Source organism: Ceratotherium simum, chromosome 17 (genome assembly GCF_057802395.1).
Source record: "Ceratotherium simum simum isolate JZ-2026a chromosome 17, ASM5780239v1, whole genome shotgun sequence".
Classification (NCBI taxonomy): Eukaryota; Metazoa; Chordata; class Mammalia; order Perissodactyla; family Rhinocerotidae; genus Ceratotherium; species Ceratotherium simum.
Genome location: NC_141916.1, coordinates 4,816,661 through 4,838,916, shown reverse-complemented (window position 1 = coordinate 4,838,916; position 22,256 = coordinate 4,816,661). Strand labels below are relative to the sequence as shown.

The following is a 22,256-nucleotide window of genomic DNA, read 5'->3' as shown; positions in this document are numbered from 1 at the left end:
GCACTGTGGAAGTGTGAGAATGTGGAAGAAAGAGAACTCACTTCTACAACTGTTTAAAAAGTTAAAGGACATAAGCTGATGTTCGGGAATAGTTAACATTTCTCGGATTGAATATTTAACTTCCTCCAAGGAAAACAACTCAATTGCTAAAGTCAGCCCTAAACCAGTGCCAAGAAAATACTACTAAATTAGGGTTCTAGGAGAGATATGACTCAGTTAAGTATCATAGAGCTCTCAACCCATAAACTATCCCTTTGTAGTCCTTGAGAACATAAGAGATTACAAATAAATTTACTGACTCTTTCCTTAAGGAAAGGAAATGCCTAAAATCATGATTCAGCTTTTTAAATCCAGTTTCCATGTGTAACTGTTATAGCTGCTGGGAAATACTGGATACTCAAATCATTTTGTGAAACCATTTTTAAGTGTTTTAGTCTAAGACCTGGACAGATATTCTTAGAACTAAAGAAATTTTCTAAGTATTGATTCTAAATCTCTTTTGTCAAAATAAAAGTAATAAGAGGACCTTAAAAATCACATTATTTCTACCGTAAGCATATGCACAAGCATACAAGAAAAGATATACGTGTTATGTGAAAACTTCTGTGTATATAGTTCAAGTCCAAATCCACTTTAATATAACCACTATCTGAATATCAGTCTAATGTTAAGAACATGTTATGTCTTAAATGGACTTTCCAATATGTCACCAACATATTTGAAATATTAATTATTGCTCATCTCCAATAGCACATAGTTTCTTTTCATTATCTCATAGATGTCTACTTTCATCTCTTATTGAACATTAGTCTTTCTATCTGGCTAAGTTGATGTTAGCTAAAGTTTGGACTTAGTCCACAGCATCTATGCATATGTATTTGATTTGTTGAAAACCAGCAGCATGGTGTTTCAAATATTTATTCATTTTACTTCGGTGCTGTTAACCATGTGTCCATATGCAAAGGGAACTAGCTTTGTGAATGGTGATATACAGAGAAAAAGAAATATGTGAAGAGAATAAATGAATAATTTGAGCCTTTAAAAATTATGTGGTGTATCTGTTGAAATACTTGTAGGATAAGGAAATAGGGCTGAAACAGATTAACTCTTTTTCTATGAAGTAACATCAATCTCAGAATTTTCACTCAGTTTCTTTGCCTAAGGGTGAATTCCTCCCCCCCCCAAATCTTGGAGAATCATAAAAATGGAGATGAAAAGTCGACTCCTGAGACCACGTATTCCTTTACCCCACCTGCGTGTGACTGTTCACTCCAGAATGCTTTATATCCCCCAAGCGCAGCCATCTTCCATGAAATAAAAATGCCTATTAAATGCTGTAACTCGGGAGCACATGGAAGGATCACTCTAAAACTAACCATGCTTTTGACAACATTACCCCCATAGCTGCATCTTTTTTGTTTTCTGATTTTTTAAAGCTTAATTATAATCTTTAACTTTCAAAAGTGAAAACAGAGAAAATTTCTTTCCTACTTGTATTTTTTTTGTGAGGGGGAAGAAGGGATACTTTTCCTCCACGTCAAGTCTTCAAATTTCTTCTTGTGTGTGTTTTTTTTTCTTCAGTGAACTTATCTCTACTTTCTCATTTTCCCTGTTAGAGGGAAACTAGTCTTCTCTTCTTTCTTCTGATTATTCTTCTCTACATTTGATGATCATGCATCTGGACACTTAAGATTACACTGAACATAAGAGATTACATTGGACATAAGAAAGAAACTAATCTAATTGTCCTCTAATATCTATTGTACTGGAATATCTGTTTCCTTGTTTGTCTCCCCCTTTAGACTCTGGGCTCCTTGAGCAGGAAACATTTCTTATTCTTTTTGTACCAGTCCCCATCTGACATATAGTTTATGAAATATCAATTAGAATTTGATGAGCCAATGAATGACTTCACAGGTCGGATTGTAGAATGTTGACTTTTGAAACTAATCAGGACACTGAGATTAAATTTTTAAAGGCTTCCCTGTTGACCTTTCCCCTCCATTCTGAAGGTGTCTGAAAGGTACCAGGAGGAAGGCAAAGACTCCGAAGTGTTGGCCCCCAAATGCGTTCTCATGAGAACTGCTGTGGCTTGCTGCCATACACATGCAGGCTGATGTTAATAAACACTGACTAGAGCAGACTCGGACTACTCTCGTCCTTGAATAGATAAAACAAGACCAGCTGCAGTGAGGGCACTTTACTCTAATGATCCAATAAATACTTTTGAAATGATGCTTACTTTTGTCTTCTGCATGAAAGACTGAGAGTAAAGCCAAGTAGAGTAGAAAATAAAGAACACCTCCTTTCTCCCCCAGTACCAAGCAGAAATTCCAGAGATTTTGCCAAAACTCCCCATAGATTTATCACTTCTTAGGAGACTTTGTACAGAGAACTACAAAATCTCCTTTGCACTATAAGGGCCAGATGTTACTGTCAAATTGTAACCATCCGGGGCTACATGTGTACACACATCGCACAGTCATCTCTAAGTGCACACAGGAGGCACAAGAAATAGAAGTTATGACCCAACCCAGCCTGGAGGAAAATTGTCACTAGCTACTCATGGTGGATGGTTTCTCCTCTTTACCTAGGGCTCCCACCACTAGGGGGCAGGGTCATTCTCAATTGAGGAAGCCATTAACACAGGAAGAATTCCAGCCCATTAAGACTGTTATGTGCAGTAGAGATGGGCTTTGTGTAGCTACAGCTGAGTCTCCTCTTCACATTGTTACACCGACATTTGACCTGAAATAGATTCTTCAAGCTTTAGACACCTCTTCCTATCTAATTACCAAAAACATTCCTTTTGACCACTTGGTATTAGAGAATACCCTGAACTCAGCTCCCCTCTATGGGTGTCAATAATTGAGAGTTGACCATTCATTTTTAATTGAATTAGAAGCCACAGTTTCGTTCTAAAGCTTCCCTGAATATCCACCGAGAATTGTAATATGCAGATCAATACAGTCATCCAGTTTCAATGCAGAGGTAGAGTTCAGAAGGGCTTGGAGTGAGTGTGAGAAGTTAGCTAGAGGGTCACAAAGACAGACATGATGTTCTGGAGGAAAGGCTGCAGAATAAATGAGCAAACTGGAACATCACACCTGGTATGGGCAAATCCCTCCTTTCACCGCAGAGTCGGGCAGCCGTTGGCAAATAAGTGGAAGGGTCAGGACCCAGAATGGATGGTAGTAAGCAGGGAAATTGAGTGCAGGATCTAGGTGCAAAGAAAGTACAATAGTCTGTTGGCTAATAATGACATATCACAAAAATTATATAGCAGATTTAGCAAGAATGATCACCTTACTTTGATTCTATTAGGTTAAACCATTTGAAATTAATACTATTTGACTGGTTTTGACTGACAAAAATTCATGTTCCTGTGGTTTGACCTAACAGTATAAGTCGCACTGAGTGACTGCTGTGAAGATGCTCTGCCTCCGTCTACACTGGTGATACAGAGCTGATGGAGAATTTGCATCTAGAGATCAGAGGCCTTTACTTGACCTTCCCTGAAACTCTTGGTGTTCCATTGAGGGGCCTCAGGGGCATCTTGGAGAGCCGGTAATGGGTTGGAGGCCCTATGAATGAGGCGTCCGTACTCCAATCAGAAGTACCATTTTGTCTGCTTCCTATTGTAGGATTCCATATAAGATCTGATTTGTAAAAGATGAGGGAGAAGTTCTTAAGCTTTTTCAAAAACTGATTCAAAACCTACAGAGCATGAAGTTCATTTTTTTTTTTTTCCTGAGGCGATCAGCCCTGAGCTAACATCTGCCAATCCTCCTCTTTTTTTGCTGAGGAAGACTGGCCCTGGGCTAACATCCATGACCATCTTCCTCCACTTTATATGGGATGCCGCCACAGCATGGCTTGACAAGCGGTGTGTCGGTGCGCGCCCGGGATCCGAACCGGCGAACCCCGGGCCGCTGCAGCGGAGTGCGCGCACTGAACCGCTTGCGCCACCAGGCCGACCCCTGAAGTTCATTTTTTAAAGGGACCCAAACATAAATCTTGACATTCTGGAATACTGAAATTTTAAAACTGTAAAGCCAGAGCACCGTGAACAAGGGTGTTGAGTACATCATTTCATGAAAGGCAGGAAAGAATTTTCATTCTTGATGATGGTAATCTCCCTCCAGTTGGGCTAATGTCACATATACAAAGAAAATATATTCAGAACAGCACTGTGAAATTTCAGAGACTGAAAAGCATATTTCTCAGCACAAAAATGAAAGTGAATCTTGGTGAATGGTTACATACAGAGAAAAAGGTCATCTTTTGAGCCTTTAAACTACTTAAGACAAAAGGTCTAAAAGGGTATTGTTCAAACCACAAGTCAAAAAGAACTCCTATCAGAATGCACACCACACAACGTGAAGCTGCTGGTGGCCTTCATGGCCCATGGGTGTGTTTAGAGTGTTTATGTAGAGACTGGACAATTACTTGTCTAGAATCTGATTGGTGTCTACTTATTCAATTTGTTTGATACTTTTTGCTATAAATAACGAATCAATTTGGTCCAGAAAGCAGTCGAGGTAGTTGAGCAGTAGGTTGACTTATTTATTGAAATTTTCTCCAAATGGTGGGGATACCTTCATCAGTCAGTTCAGGCAGAAGATGAAGCTGGTTGTGCTTGCGTGGATACAAGCATAATCATCAGCCCCACGATTTCAGTGAGCTGTCTTAGGCATAACGGACTCTTTCGGAAGTTTAAAAACAAATATCCTTTTAGCAAATATATTTAGTGTGCCACCATATTTAATTTAAAATTTCAAATAACTGAGCTTATCCTGTGAGATATTATTTTGTGAGACATGAAAAGCCCCTAAAATGTAACTTTCGTTTGTGGGTTTTTAAATTCTTTTTTAGTAAATAGCAAGGGGATCTCTCTTACCCTATACTGCTATGAGTATGAAAAACAATCTACATGAAAAAAATTGTGCTAAGGAACAGAAGTACGTCTTGATTGAACAGTGGTCCTATGATTTTAAAACAAAGTAAGCAAAACCGCCTACTGCTGGCTGGCAAAAAAACAAAGGATATAAATAGGTTAAAATTCTGCTGCTCACATAAAACCAAAAGACCCATCTGCACAGAGATCCAAATGAAGGGCTGTTTTCCTTCAAAGGTCAATTTGCGACCCTTTGCATAATGATCATCCTTACTTTACTATACATTGAACCTCATTTTTTAAAAAATTGAGTTGGTAAGCCCAATTCAGGACCCTTTTCCTTTAATGTTTAGATTAGTACTAACATGAACTAGTAATGTCTAGGTCCTTTGTTAGGAAGGATTTTCTTTCAATGCTGCTAGAAGGGCTGGCTTACCTGTCTAAGGATCAGCTTTAAAATACCAAGACTCCTCGGAACCATAGTTTGGATTCTCAGGAGGGCTGGGGAACCCCTTAATTATTCTGAAATAGATGGAGTGGCAGGCCATTTCCTTCAGAAGTGTTCTCCTACAAAATCTTAAAAACCAAAATACTCTGTGGACATTAAAAATTCAGTAACTTTTTCCCTTTCATTTGGAGAAATAGTGGTTTGCGGTATGATCTCAGAAATCCAAAATTATGTTCTTTCCTTTTTCATATTCTTTGTGCTTTCTTAGATGCAGTATCCTAAGCTATTTACAGACTTTAGCAATAATAGTTATTTGCTTAAAGATTGTACTTTCAATTTGCTGAGCTGGTCCAGTATAAGGAGTAACCTGTGGAGAACCACACACTAAAGTCCATATGGTTAGAGAGGTGCCCTTCTTGATCTTTCTTGGATACATTCAATTGATGGGGTCTCTTAGTTCTCGTCACAGTTTTATTTTAACACTATATTAATCCAAAGCATTTCTTCAAAGTCCTTTTTTGGTTGTGGTGTTGTTTTGTTCTGAGAGGAAGCTCTCTTTCACCCGTTGTATTTTAGAAGTTTAAATGCAACAGTGGAATGAGAGATTTTTGCTGCAAGCTATTTGAAAGGTGTAACAATCTCGTAACATAAGGAACTCAAAATCTCAGTGCCCTGAGCGGTTTGCAGCCCAAGTCAACAAAATGTGCTAAACTGTGTAAACTCACCAGGGCACAGACTAGTTAGAAATGGAATCATCAGAATTGTCTAAATAAGCAACTTGGAAGGCTTGGCCATCTGTTCAATAGAACAGTCGTTATGAAATCCATGCCTTTAAAAGACACTTCTTCAGACCCTCCACAGTGGATACTGTAGGAAGAATCTCAAGGGGTTGGGGGGCAGCTGGACACTGTGGGCCTCATTCTTGTCCCCTCAGATTCATTTTTCATTAGCAGCTGTGGAGAATCAGAGCTGGGCCCTGCCGTGGTGGCAGTGGGGAATCTGGAGAGATCCCGAAGAAGGTGACTCTGGAGGGGGAGTCAAGGCCATGAAGTGTAGCTTCTCCTCCTGGGTTGGATCTAGATTTGACTTCTTTGTTTTTTAAAGATGAGAACAGGTTTCCTCAGAGCGTTATACAGGGGATTAAGAGCATTAGAAGACTCAGTTGTGGGCCGGCCCCGTGGCTTGGCGGTTAAGTGCACGCGCTCCGCTGCCGAAGCCCGGGTTCGGATCCCAGACGCGCACTGACACACTGCTTGTCCAGCCATGCTGAGGCCGCGTCCCACATACAGCAACTAGAAAGGATGTACGACTATGACATACAACTATCTACTGGGGATTTGGGGAGAAAAAGGGAAAAAAAAAGGAGAAGGACTGGCAATAGATGTTAGCTCAGGGCCGGCCTTCCTCGGCAAAAAGAGGAGGATTAGCACGGATATTAGCTCAGGGCTGATCTTCCTCACACACACACACACAAAAAAGACTCAGTTGTTTTAGGTTCAGAAAATGATCTCAGTGAAGTTATTTAAATTCCCTCTGCCTTAGTTTCCCCGTGAGCAAATGGAAATAATAAGGCCTGGGCCCTGCCAATCACAAAAGGACAGGCGTTAAAAATAGAAAAGATTTTATCTTCCATATGGGAAATACAGTGCAAAATATTACTCGTTTATTAAGATGCAGGAAAATACACTGTTAACCACACTAAAGATTAATATGCTTAGTGGATATTACTCGGTTCTTCTTACAAAAATAAAGTGGTCATCCAGGTTTTTAATGACAAGAATCCTACGAGGTAACTGGTTTCTGGGCATCAACCCTTAGTTCTAAGCTAGGAGATACCTCAAGGAAGATAGAAAACTTGCGGTTTGTTTGGAGTTTCCCAAAAGATTTCCAGACTGCAGTGTTTCCTTTCACTTTTTATGAATGACAGTAGTATTATGCATCCGTCTGCATTTTGTACCAAAGCCATTCATAAAAATAAAAACAAAACAAAATAACAACAACAAAAAACTTTCTCGGCACAGTCTGGAGCCACTGGGTGCCAGCAGCTGGGAAAACATCGTGGCGACCATAACCCCAGCCCGCACTGAGAATATTCAAGGGCCCGTTTGTTTGGTGGTCTGAAAAGTATGAAGTGCTGTGTGGAGGGGCAGCTGGTAGAAGTTCTGTGACACAGACTAGGCTGAGAGCCAGGGCTGGCAGGGTTTCAGACATTGTCTTTCCCCTCATTGAAGTGTCAGGACCTAATTCATGGAAAATTGGGTGAGCTGGCAGCCCTCTGAGAGGATCTCATTGAGCCCCAGTGTGCAAGAGTCACATGAATGCGGGATCCTCGGCCAAAAAGGGAGGGGGACTTCTGAGCAGTAGGAACCGGTCAGCCTGCAAGAATGTGTGGGGATTTGAAATGGTTTGGGAATAAACATGTGTACAGGTGTAATCGGCAGGAAAAAAGAGAAGGAAGAAAAGCGGTCTGTTCTTGCAAACGACTCTTTTGAAATGAATACTCTCTTAGCACACACTTTTGAATCCTAAGAGGCAGGAAGTCCGAATCATCCTTGGTTTGATTCCACCTGGAGAAAACATCATCTCAAAACCCGGGCTTTTATGATGTCATCTCTGCTGTGATTTAAAGTCAAAGAGAAGAACTTTTTTTTCAGTGAGCAAAAATATTTTGCTATTTCTTTTATTTTTATCTGGTTTATTTTTTTTTTTTAAAAAGCTCTGATGATTTTTACATAACATGTTTAGTACATAAGCAATAAGACATCACACCGTCCCAGAAATTCTGAGAGGACGGACAATGAATAGGAGCTCTGCCCCTCTATCATATGGTGACTTTGCCCTAACTTCTGTTATTTGGGAGAACTGTAGCAATTTTATTTCTTTCTTTTGTCACATGAAAGCATGCCACTATCCACATCAAGGTGGCTCAGTTGTATTCGCAAATCTCAGTGACGTGTAGATAGAATAAGTAAGGCTTATATTGAGACCTGAGAGTGAGTATAGAAGGAATCCATCAAAAAGCTTGGGCTTCAAATCCATGTTTCTCAAGACCAAAGAATAACTTAAATATTTTTCAAATACTGTAATTATTGGAAAATTAATTTAGGCTGCATAGAAAAAGTTCCCTTAGATGTTTCACTCAAAAGAGGAGAGTTTGCTCTACATAGACAATTAAATATATATAGATGTAGATAAAACAAAATATTATGCAAATGATACCATCAAGAGAATGAACAAACCAAATGGGAGAAAATATTTGCAAATCATCTTCTGATAAGGGACTTGTATCCAAAATATATAAAGAACTCTTACAACTCAATAATGAAGAGACAAACAAATTTAAAAATAGGCGAAATGTTTGAATAGACATTTTTCTAAACAAGATATACAAATGGCCAACAGACACATGAAGAGATGCTCCACGTCATTAGTCATTAGGGAGATTCAAATCAGAACCACAAGGATGACATTCAACTTCACACCCAGCAGGATGCCACAATAACAAGTGCTGGCATGTGTGTGAAGAAATTAGAGCCCTCGTACAATGCTAGTGGGAATATAAAATGGTGCAGCTGCTTTGGAAAACTGGCAGCTCTTCAAAAAGTTTAGCATAGAGTTACCTGTATGACCGAGAAATTCCACTCAAGCTGTAGACCCGAGAGAAATGAAAATATGTCCACACTAAAACTTATATATGAATGTTTGTAGCAGCGTTATTCTTGATAGCCAAAAGGTGGAAACCCAAATGTTCATCAACTGATGGATGGCTTAAAAAAATGTAGTATATCCACATAATGGACTATTATTTGGCAATAAAAAGAAGTCAACTACTGATGCATGCTACAACGTAGGTGATCCTAGAAAACATTATGCTAAAGGAAAGAACCCTGACACGAAAGACCGTATATTGCAGGATTTCATTTACATGAAGTGTCCAGAATAGGCAAATGCATGGAGACAGACAGTAGGTTGGTGGTCGGTTAGGGATGGGAGGGTGGCTAGGGAAGCAGGAGGGAGTGGGGAGTGGCCACTAATGGGGGATATGGAGTTGCTTTTAGAGATGAAAACGTTCTAAAATTAGATTATGGTGATGATGGTACAACCCTCTGAATATACTAAAAAACTTTGAATCATATCCCAATAACGATGTTTTTTAAAAAAACAAAATATTAACAAATTAGGCCCTTTCACTCTTCAAGTTTTGTGATATGCAGACTAAAAACAAAGCAAATTGAATGGCAAGTTTATTTTGATGTAGCTGGTATGTATGACAGACTTTAATTGGGAATTGTTTTAATTGAGATAACATGCATTGTATATCCCTAACATATAGAGATCATGTATAAACACCCTTTAACCTTAGAAAAACCATTTGAATCTTGAAATTTTCTTCATGTTGCAGACAAATGTCTATATTTAAAACACGTGATTAATTTTTTTCATTATGTATGTTTTCTTTTAAAATATAACCGTTTTTTTTTCTTCCTTAGCCACAACAAGTCGTTCAGAAGAAGCCTGCTCAGGTAAGAGATGATCATTACGATTTTTTTCTCCCAATTAATATAAAAAATAAAGTGAAAAAAAGTCCCCAGATTAAGCCTTTAATTAGTATTTTTCTGGTTTTGATTACATCAGCATTGAAGTATTCTTGAAAATCTCTTGTATTCTTCAGACAAAGTTGAGAACACATAGTCTGAGACTGTGTGTTTAAAAACCCTAGAAGATCAAGGTCTTAAGTGTGCAAAGCAAACGTAAATCCTTTAAAAAATAAACCGTTTATTTCAGTGCCTCATATATAAAACATATGTTTAATTTTATCATGTGTTTTACCACCTCTTAAACATCAAATTTTGTCTTTTCCACCAGACTTTCCATATTCTGTTGATTTGATATGAGACTTATTAGCTGCAAAATATTTCATGATTCATGACTGGAAACATATCTGTTCGTTGAATTATTTTATAACATTTGATGATCCCAAAACACCCCCATGGAGGCTGGGAAACTGGGACATTGTTATACTAATTATGCAGGTTGCTGAACTCTCTGGTCTTGCTTCAATGTCTGAATCAGAAGTTCTGAAGGCTGGCAACATCAAAATAAGGAACCAGCTTTCCTTGCCTTGTTCCATATACCTGGCTTCCTTGTCCTAACTATAATCTGTACACAGAAACACAAGAATCATATTTATTGAGGAAGTATATCTTGAAGAAAAGACAACTGAAGACTAAATTAATCATGATTGCCAAGTATATGAGCTGTTATTAAAGTATAAGAATATCCCGCTGTCCTCCCCTTCTGGGTTTAAAGGGATGGCGGGAGATCCAGGTGTATCATGCAGAACCTGCTGAAGTGAGTTATTAAGCAGGGTCATGGGTTACCAAGTTCTTTGTAGGTCTCTTTCATGTAATTTAAAACATCCATGGGATCTTTTCCCTAGAGGTCTCTAAAAATGTCTCTTGCCCCCTTTCCTCTTGGGACAATGTTCCCTTGCCTGGGAAAGACCATCTGGGCAATCTTATGTGTCTACTACTCTTTATAAATGCTGCTTGAAAGAGAATGGAAGCTTCCAAACACATGTAAGCATACAGGGAAAATGTATCTGAATAACTACACGTGTGCTTTAGGTAGAATAAAAGCAGAGTTACCACAAAAAAAGTCATTCTCATGGCTGTTCCCATACGTAAAGGCCTGGAGTGGTAGGGGGCCAGTGTTTGAGTGTTGGTGAACATATTGAACAAAATGAAATATAAATGAAAACTTGACATTTTAAGTAGGAGATCCCAAAGATTTAGCCTCTCATTCTTCATCAGTAAGAAAATCAAGAGAAAGTGAATTTATAATTCTGTGCATTTGGGTCAAAGGATATTACAGTGCTCACTGCCACATCCTAGGCTGTGAAGAATAGAGTAATAACCTTATGTGGTCTGTTAACAGCATTGCTTCAATCTCTATTCTCGGTGCCTTAGGGAAGATGAGGTGAACAAAAACACAATCACTGCATCTGAGAAATGTGTAATCTAGCTCAGACGTTCTTAACCTGGGCTGCATATTAGAATCACCGAGAGATTACATATATATATATAATTAATTATATATACATCTCACCATGTATATTTATATGGTTATTAGACATATCTCACCATGTATATGCCATATATATATTTATATTTCACCATATATATGCCATATAGATAGATACATAGACATATAGGTATCACATATATACATATGCCTGAACCCTACCCAGTGCTGTGTGCTGGAGTCAGTCCTTATGAGCCAATCGTGATCATCTCTTCAAATTCTATGTTAAGTGATGTCTAGTAGGTAGCTTGAAATCCACTATGTTGGGAGTATTTACACCATGGAAATTGACAGATAGTACAAATCAGGACTTTTTTTCCTGGAGAGCAAGTTGTTAAACATTTACCTACACAACACTGGCCCCACTCTTCAGTGGTTCTGATTATTTGGTCTGGAGACCAGGCATCAGTATTTTTTATGAACTCCCCAAGTGATTCTAATATGCAGCCCAGGATGAAGATGCTCAGTGAACACACATAAGGAGAGGTTTGAACATTTGTTGAGCAAATGACCACAGAATGTCAATGTATATGAGGCACATAGGGGATAGGGGATATGGATGGATATGGATACGAATGAGTGGAATGCCATGTGTTACTTAAGGGAATGATTCCCGGGAGAGTTTTTATTTTGTTGTTGTTTAGCTGCAGAAGGGAAGATGACATAAATTAGAGGGAAGAAAGGAAGATGTTATAGATGAGATGAATGGCATATTCAAAAGTACAGAGGCAGAAACAAATAAATCATAGGTGGAGACTATCAGTGTGGCTGAAACTGATTACAACTTGGGCAGTAATACACCAAGAAATGATGTAAGTGAAATCATAAATTTTTTCCCAAGAGAATCAGGAATATCAAAGAAGCCACAGATGGATTGGGTTGGTCTTCACTGATGAATCTGGCTGTTTTACAGACCCGGCTCCAGATTCACCCTTGAAAGGAGAGTTCAGACTCAGAATTGGAAAAAAGAACATGAGCTCATTGGGCTTCCTAATCTATATTGTCTGAGGACACAGTGATGAATTATATAAACATGGGGACTACATGGAAGTTCATGGAGGATAATGTAAATTTTACACTGCGTTCAAAAGAATCTCTTCCTTTCCCATCTGTTTCTTTCAAAATACCCTCCCAGATGGCTTTTCCATGTGGCAGTCTGGATTAACTCAGGCTCATAACCCTTCACAGTACTTGAGGGGTTCCATTCAGATCTTGTTTTGAGGTGGTGAAGATTTTACCACAATTAAATATTTTACATCTAAAGAAAGGGGCACAGCAGTGTGTAAGGAGACCTAGGTTTTGCTTTCTAGCCCCATTGCTGGGTGAATTCATCTCTGTGCCCTATTTATCTATCTATGAAATGGGATCATAACAATGCCTCTTCCCTTACTCCCAAGAACATTTTGAGAGATTCACAATTATATGAATTCCAGGGAGTATTATTATGTTCTGACTTATTTTGGGATGCTAGGTTTTTCATTTCCGGAGATTTATATTCTCGAAAAGTCTAGAATTCTAATTAGTTCGAAACTACTATCTTTTTTTATGTCAAGTGTTTTCACTGTATGTTTTTAAAATAAGGATTTTTTTTTTTTAACGAAGGGGGAAATTTTATAATAATTGCGACATCCTATCATTAGGACTAAAGCGGTGAGAGTCACTTTCCTTGTATGTATGTCACATGTATATAGGATGACAAAGACTCTGTTGTAAAATGTCCTGATACCATCAAATTCTGAAAACTCCTCAGAGCTTCCGGAATGCCACTTCTTGAAGCTGGGATATGAAGTGGCAAAATTCATTCTGGGGAGACAAATTCAGAATTATAATAAATCTCAAAATCTAGATTTGTGTTTGTGTATATAAATACATTGTGTCTAGAGAGGAATAAAAATTTAAGGGGAACTCTACTGCAGGGGGTTGTCTGGAAAGTCCCCCAGGTGCCATCAACTGCAAACCTCAAGTGTGTCCCATACTCCTAACGGCAAAATTAATAGTCTCCTAAAAATCTAGAGGGAAAAATCTGCAATATTCACATTAACTTTTTTAAATTCCAAAACCAGGGAAAACTAAAGCTTATGAGGGAACTCTACCATATTTTCACTTAAAGTAATGAGATAAGCTATAAATAGAAATTAGCTAATTTCCTAGTTTTTTAGCAATTTGAAGCAGTTGAATTCTCAGCCATATGGATTACATTCTTAACATTAGTAGGAAATAGTGGTAGGTTTTGTTGTTGTCGTTGTTTTTATAAAAGAAACACCATAAACACATTGAGTTATTATTATTGATAGAGGGAGCTTTGTTTCTCAAGTTTTTGTTTTGATAAGAATGAATCTCACTCCATCTCAGACCTCTAACAAGGTCTTGCTGGTTTATCAGATATCTTATTGTTTCTTGATTTCCCCCTTTGAAGGTGGAGATGAGAGGTGACTCCTTATATATAATTCAGACATTTTTTCCTCACCTGAGCCCTACCCAAAGGGAAAAACAGGTTTTAAAACTGCTAACAGTTCTCCTTCCTTTCCACCCAATTCCCCCATTGTCGCCCAGCCTGGCAAGCTACACCTCGAGCAATTAAGACAGGCACAAACCTGCTCCTTTTCAATTTCCCAATGAGACAATTGGAAAGTCTTCAGTTTCTAAAAGACCTGAAACAAAGCTTTCTGTTTCAAAATAGGGTTTTTACCTGGGAGTAACATCTGCCGTGGGTGGTGTGTACCAGGGCAGAGAAGTCTCAGTATGCCTTGGCTATCATGGGATTTTCCCCCCTTAAAAAAAATGCTGAATGTTTTTACAGAGACTTCAAGGGCAGTTTTAAGGATGTTTATATTTCAGACAACCTAAACATTGTTTGGAGCAAAATGAGAGATTTCATTTTGGGACAAGCAAGTTGATGAATTGCAGTCAGCATCTTGTTCTCAAAGAAGACATTTTTACTGGGGGCTTTTAGTCTAGACATACGAAGGAGGAAAGAGGAGGAGGGGACAGCATCCTCACTCCAACACTCGTCTTTTACATGGTACCTTGGCTGGGGCAGTAACTAGTTCATAATAAATCAGACTTGCACATAGTCACTCTTCTCCTCACTCAAGGAGCACAGGGATTTGTCCCGCCCAAGCCATAAAGTGGGCTGATTGATTGATCGATCGATTGATTTTATGCTCTTTCAAGATGGTAAAACATTTTGTGGGTCAGTAAATGTTTGGTACCAACTGGCAAAACATGAAGAATGATATCAAAGCCTACCCTAAGTGGCACTGTTTTGTGGTATAGAAAATACTTTTCGATTTAACCCCTGACCTCTGACATTGCAAAGGTGAAGGGAAAAGGAGAGAGCAAAGGAGAAACCAACGTTTAACCCTTACAATAAAGCAGCTCAGGGATATAATGGCACAGGGGTAGGGCAGAGGAAGCATATCAGAATGATTATTAACTGTAAACATATGAAGTAATTAACTCAGCTAACAGTTGTGATAAAAGAATATCGGCAAGGTGAAGTCAGCTGTTTCTTGGCAGGGACTGTCTTGTAGAGATGACCTAAACTTCTAACAGAAGTGAAAGAACATCACTCAATTTGGGGCAATATGTAAAACTCCAGAACACAGAATTTAGTGTTTCTGGACTTAACAGATTTCCTATAGGAGTTTTTTAAAAGAATGATTGTTTTTAACTGTGTAGTGAAGTCTGTGGATGTGGCTAAAAATAAAATGGCAGCGTCTGCCTGCTTTTCCTCTGCATTTTAATGTGAATTGGATAAAAACCAATTATTTATTCAATGTGTAAACTTTCTTGTTGTTATCCAAAGCTGCTGACCCAAATTAATATGAATAAATAGTAACTGGCTTTAAAATCTGATATTTCTAAGAAAATCCTCAATGTTTGAATAGAAATATGTTGCTTTGTCCAAGATACTTCCGATACATTCAGGAGATGTTTGCTGGACATGTCTACTGAATAATTATTTGTCGACTTACTATTATTATTGGTTTTCTCTTCTTATTCAAAAGTCCTAGCTCAGGAAAATGAAAAACATTTGGTGCAATAGCGATTAAAATCCAGAAATGTTCTGTTCCTTGGCAACAAATACAATACATACAAAATTTTATACACATAGAAAACAAAGAGAAAAGGTTTCTCTTAGTCTATGTCATCAATAAATACATCTGGAATATAATCATTAAGCAACCTTTAGCCTAACCATTTTTAAAAACTACTTTGCGTAACAATAAGAACATTCCTCAACAGTTTTGGAAACATTGAAACAGATTTCCTTCTTCTGAATGTTTCCTTTGTGCAAAAATCCTTTTGCTACATCTTTAGTTATTTTCTAAACATGAGGCTACTTCAATAAGAATCAGAACTGGCATGGAAAATTGATCAAGCTCGTGATCCTCAGACATGGTGACTTACAAGATCCTGAGACTTGCAATTACTTTAAACATAAAATGATTTCACTACCTGAAAACTGTAACTCCCTTCTGAAGATATCTTCAAATAGCCCTTCATCCAACGAAAGAAATGCATGGTATCCTGGGGATGTGTGTTACCTCTGTCCACAGTATTTTCAGTGATGGACCTCTGATCGAGGGCAGGAACGAGGCAAACAGGAGTGCATTTTAGGAATGTAAGATGTCTTATTTTGTTTTCTTTCGGAGGTACTGTTTAATAACAGTTTTTTTTTTCTTTCTCAGCAATCTGTCATTGACTCACAGATAAAGAAATAAACACAGAATGAGTAACTGTCATTTACAAGCACAGTTCCACACTGTAGGATTTTCACTCTTTTTCAAAGTTTTCCCATTTAGTGGTCACATTTTTTCTTACGCCTTGCTGGGCAGCTAGATGGCTGTTATTGCCGGTCTGACAGAGTGGGAATAGGGCACAAGTCACACAACCTGTCAATGCCAGGGTGGTGCCTGTGGACAGTGACATCTAGGATCCTTCTTTGCTTTAAACATCCCCTGATAAGACCTTAAAACTGACTTTATTAACTTGATGGTAATGCATGCAAGGCAGTCCTGATACTTGTATATTTTTATATACATAAAGCTAAACTAAAGAAAAGATGGGGTAAAAATGCCATAAATATCCCAACTTCTTAAATCTCTTTTTGAAAAAAACATATTTCCCTCCTAGCATTTCCACCAGAATCCCTTGCACTTGCCAGATTATATGGTTTATATATGTTCCATTAAACGTGTTTTTTAAAAAAAATCTGATATAAAGTTTTCCCAGTTGGAGGAAATAATTATTTCCATTAAGTTCAACAGCCCCAATCCATTTTAAATTAAAATATCTGACAGAGAAATAGAAAAACTCAGCGTTGTGGTCTTGCGGGTCGCTTAGCTGCAGAGGGAACTTGAAGAATTGGTTTCTGGTCACTGCTGCTGAGGAGGAGAGCCCATTATTTCTATTCCGACAGGACCGGCTCGAGATATTCACGGACGTAAAAAACTCTTAACTGTGTCATTCTGAGTCCTTAAGGAGTTGAACATATTAGGATGACAAAGAGAGTATGTTATTAAACCGTAACTACCCTTTCTAGATGACCAGGTATTGGTAGGTTTATTGGCAAGATAGCTTAAATTACAAATGTGTTTTTAGCCTGCAACATTTTATAATAGAAGAGTTGCAGAATTCTTGGCAATCAAGGAGAAGAAATAAGGACTTATGAAAGCCAACGTGGATTTCTGTGGTTTGTCCCTCCTTACTACACACAAAGAGGGGTGTCATGGTGACACAACTCCTAAAGTTTGCAGGGAGAGTGTTTCCATTTCCGGGTTCCATTTGGAACTCACTGGCCTCCCTTCCACTGCAGCCCTGCTGTTTGGTCTGCATCTGAAAATTAAATCCAGAGCTGCAGCTCTTGTGTAAGATACTGAACTCTCCTCCAGCACGTTCCCCCACGCGTGTCTGTGGGGAGAGCTCGGAGGAAACCGAAGACATTTGAAAATCCGATCATGCATTAGGGGAGGAGGGTGGATATTGGGCTCTCTTCTTCCTCCTTTGTAATCAGTTAGCAGACATCTACCCAAAGGTATCTGCCACATGCATTGTATTGAACCAAATTAAAATGATGGAGATACGTGCAAACTGTATTTCTAGGTTTTACGGGTTTTTTTCCCAAGCTTAACCAAAGCAGTGAAAGAGTTACATTTATTAAATTCCTTTTTCCATGAACAAAAGAAAAGCTAAAGCAAAATAAGTGCAATTTTCCAATAGTCATAATAGAAATACAGTTCTCCACCTCCGCCCACTTCCCTTCCCTGTCGTCAGTTTTCTGCCCCAGCGTTGTGCGGCCCCACTTGCCTATGGAAAGGAACCACGTGAATGGCTGGGCACTGTTCAGTGTTTAGAGGCCTTCGTGGCTGGTGCTCATAAAAATGTCACTGTGCGCTTCCACTTTGAAACGGCCTTTTATCCTACATTCCTGAAGCCCCTCCTTGATCAGACCGCTGCCGTCTGGCCTTCCCACCTCACCCGCTAGCCCCTGATGAGATGTGTGTAACTCTTGGCTACAGTACTTCAATCTTATTGCCTCAGAACTGCTCGTGAAGGCTACACAAGCTCGAAGGTCCTTTGGCCATATGTTGAAAACATGAAGCAGTTTAAATAAGTATCTCAAGGTGCAAGCTACTGTCTACAGTAAGTGGCAGTGTCTTCTAAGTGACTGAAGAGGGTTGACTCTTAGGGGTCCCTACCAACTTCTCTGCTACGGAAATAGATTCCTTGGGGATGTCCAAGCCTGTGGCTTGTCCCTCCATCCCCGGTTTCTGTCCACTCTGCACCACAGAAGGGCCCCATGGGAAGTCTGGCTAGCCAGGACGCTTAGGGAAGCTGAGGGTGCGTTTTCCAACTTCATCTTCATTCCTGACAGGGAGGACCTTTCTTCTCTTAATGACACGCACACTTTTGTCACAGCAACCACATGTGTAGCAAAAGGCCAAATCACTGGAAAGGTGAGAGCTGAGGTTGGCAAAGGTGAGAAGTGCCACACGCCCCACCAACGTCATCCGCTGGGCAGCCACGCCATCCTTTGGAGAGTGGCCAGTCAGAGATGTGTCGAGAAGAAAGAGCTCTTCACTAACCAGACATTCAAGAAAACCATCACTCTGAGCATGTGAGAGCCATGTTACCTCCAAAAGCTTAAGGGAGTGGGCCTCTGACATCCTAGTTATGTCCCAGTCCTAACTGACAGCTACAAGTAGAAGAATTGCAAGGTCAGCGGAAAGATACGTTAATAAAACAACTCTCCATGTTGTGTTAAGAACTGTTAAGTAAAGGAAACAATATGAGGGACCATCATTTTCAGCTGAGTTGTGTCTAAGGGATTTGAATAAACCACTTACATATCAGGAGCTTCAAGAGCTCAACTCAAGCAGAGTTTCTGGGAATGTTTTGAAAAGCTGATCACATTCCGTCTACTGCAAGGTCTTTGTAAGTTCATGGCCTGAAAACCCTATTTCCTTCCTTGGAAGTCCTTTGGTTTCCAGATAGTATAGAAAAATCGAGTGGTTCCAAATGGAATAATCACAGCTAGATCCCTGAGTTCTGTGAATTTGTTAACCATGAGAAGAGGGAATAAAATGTACCTGCTGGCTTTTACGCTGTGGTCTGTTTCAGAGGAGTAACCTAAGTCCACAGCTCGTGTCACAATGAGAAGTGAGTCATTTGGGGACAGATGAAGAGTGTATCTGCTGAACAGCTTAGTGACATTCTAGAATTTAAATATTAAGTAAAAAGACAGGGTCAGAGGGCGGCTGAACCTTGGCTTGTCTCTCTCTCGTCCGTCCATGGCTTTGATCATGCTACATCCTCCTTTGTGGCCGGGACTCCACAGAGAATCTCAGGTCATGGCCTGTTGCCCATCAAGAGGTGTAAACCTGCGGCTGAAATATGTGAAGCCCGCAGTTTGGGGCTTGGGAGCAGAGAGGAGGTAGCTTCATCCATTCCCCATTTCCCACACAACCCGAAGCAGACTAAACAAAACCGGTGTGAAATCTCATGACTTGATGCTGCTGTGGTTCTATTTTTTAAGCTGTAATCCATTCATTTGTATGTGTGTTTATTCCCAGGATTTACAGCTCTCTCGGTCTTGAGGGGAGGAGAGTGTTTGAAACCTTCTGCAGAGGGTTTGCAGGAAGCAACCGCCTGTGATTAAAGCCGGGGACAGCGTGTGTGAGTGTGAGCTGTGTGTGCGCATTCATGTGAGTGTGTGAGTGCCTGCTCTCGGGGGCCTTCTCCCTCCCGTTTGCTGCTTTTACGCAAAAGCGTCACACATGGGAGCATTTAGGAGCGCCTTCACAGCTGAAGTGTTTCAAACACTAATGAATAGGAGTTTGGTCATATAATGCAGACGAGCTTTAAGGCGTGCTCTACTGAATGGTGTACTGTAGTGACCTGGGAAAGGAAGAGACGTATAAATTGTGTCAGTTAGCCACCCAGACAAAATGAAGCCATGTGGAAAATCAAATCTATTAAACTATGAAGACTGTTATAAGCTGTCTTAAGCTCGCCATTCTTAAAGGGGCTTGGTTTGCTGCAGGAGTAAATGTTTACCTCTTCTCCCAGATCTTTTTCACATGCCGTCTTAGGAGACGATGTGCAGCATTTCATAAAAATCATCCTCTCCCTAACGATGCTTTTATCAGAAAGGTTTATTGTCTCCGCTTTACCACCCGTGCCTGAAAGGTAGTGCACATTTGTTAAATAAGCAAAAGGAAAGAGCGCTGTGCGGTTCAGGCTGGCTTGCAGAAACTCCAACGAATTCCAGAGCCGTAAGGAATCAGAAAAAGGAAAAGAGAAGGAGGAATTAGATTTATATGAAGAGGAGGCCCTGCAAAAACATATATATTAGATTTTCTCTGCTTGGCCAGCCCACCATTAAATGTTGGGTTGATGTGGATTTAGCTTTGAGATTGAGCACTTATGCCAAACTTTGGGCATTGTCTCAAAATGTACTTTAATAAATACAAGGAGGAAACCGATTTGGAAAGGAAGTTAGTCGTCAGCTCTCGCAGCCCTTTTGCAGCCTCACTTCTGCGCTTATGCGGCTTCTGCAGGGTGGCAGTAGTGTCACCGTCACACACAGGGTCTGGCACCCGTCTGACTCGGCCCAAATCCTGGCCCTGCCCCCCCGTAACTTCGGGAACGTTACTTGCTGTGCCTTGACTTTCTCATCTGTAAAGTGGGAATAATAAGAGACAATCCCCAAAAGCATCTAGTCAACACCATAAAAGAATCAGCTATTATTACTGATATAGAGGACAGGTTTCTTTATGCCTTGAGAAAGGATCCCCTTAACTTTATTTTTCTTGCTTGTATGCCGGTTTTTAAACCTGATGACTGGTACACTGTCGGGAAAAATTGCCCCATTTCTTTTATTCCTAATTGGTGAGTGAGCTTACACAGGCCTGACATCCTCTGGACTGCAAACTATTGAATTTGCTGACCAGCCGCCTTCATGCCAAGCCTTAAGTCAACGATGGCTAATGACTGCGCTAGGAAAAACACCACCTTGATTCCTCAATTACAGTTTAAGAAGCCCCGGGACCCAGGGCCTTGCCCAGCATCTGCATCCTCTTTTGAAGCCAGCATAATGTGCTGTGGGAACAGGTCACCTCTGAACTGTTGGTAAGAACTGCAGTGTGAAGCACACAGCATTAACAGTGGTGTCCTTTGTGTGTTCCAGGAGGAGACTGAAGAGACATCCTCACAAGAGTCTGCAGAAGAGGATTAGGGGCCGCCAACGTACGATTTCTACCTCAGCAGCAGTTGGATCTTTTGAAGGGAGAAGACACTGCAGTGACCACTTCCCCTCTATCGGCATGGTCTTTCCACTTTCATCTGGGGGGTGGGGGCGGGACGGGGGTGGGGGGTGGGGGGAGAAGTCACATAACCTTAAAAAGGACTATATTAATCACCTTCTTTGTAATCCCTTCACAGTCCCAGGTTTAGTGAAAAACTGCTGTAAACACAGGGGACACAGTTTAACAATGCAACTTTTAATTACTGTTTTCTTTTTCTTAACCTACTAATAGTTTGTTGATCTGATAAGCAAGAGTGGGCGGGTAAGAAAAACTCTGAACCGGGTTTAGTCAATCACTGCACTGCATACAAACAGGAAACGTGTCACACTTGTGACACCGGGCATTCATGTAGGAAAGGCACAGCGTGTACCGCTGTGGACGCCTCAACCACCACCCGACCCACTCGAGTAGTGAAGCTTCTGTTTAGAACACCAAAGATAGGACTAGATAACTACTTCTCTCTTTTTCGTATAATCTTGTAGACACTTACTTGATGATTTTTTAACTTTTTATTTCTAAATGAGACGAAACGCTGATGTATCCTTTCATTTAGCTAACAAACCAGAAAAGGTTATGTTCATTTTTCAAAAAGGGAAGTAAGCAAAGATTGCCACCTCCTGTGTTTCTGGATATCTCTCATATCCACAGGAGTAATAAATTTACTCATAGCGCTCGTTTTCAGGAAAACACTCAACTGGGTAGAATCTACTTCCTACAGAGCCAGATGCCACTTAGCGATAAATCACACTTGTCAGCCTCCAAGCATTTAAGGAACCTAGACAAGTAAAATTATCCTCTTTGTGATTTAATGAAAAGGTACAACAGAATAATGCATGATGAACTCACCTGAATTATGAGGTGGGAGGAGCGAAATCTAAATTTCTTTTGCTAGAGTTATGCTACAGTTTAAAAAACACAAAAAGCAGTCTCTCTCTCTCTTTGTCATTGTGTATCAGTTTCCGTGAAAAACCTAAATACCACTTACCTCAAGTTAAGCCTATGTGTTACTTCAAGT

The 22,256-nt window shown here is 39.9% G+C and overlaps 1 protein-coding gene across 1 annotated transcript in view; it reads left to right on the top strand.

Annotated features, from left to right (window-relative positions):
- Positions 1-21,285, top strand: part of HMGA2 (high mobility group AT-hook 2) — a 128,575-nt gene extending 107,290 nt beyond the window's left edge. The window contains exons 5-6 of the mRNA XM_004429373.3: positions 9,836-9,868; positions 21,124-21,285. Coding sequence (XP_004429430.1) covers positions 9,836-9,868; positions 21,124-21,171 — 81 coding nt within the window. The 3' untranslated portion in view covers positions 21,172-21,285. The remainder of the gene's footprint in view (positions 1-9,835; positions 9,869-21,123) is intronic.
- Positions 21,286-22,256: the final 971 nt, after the last annotated feature.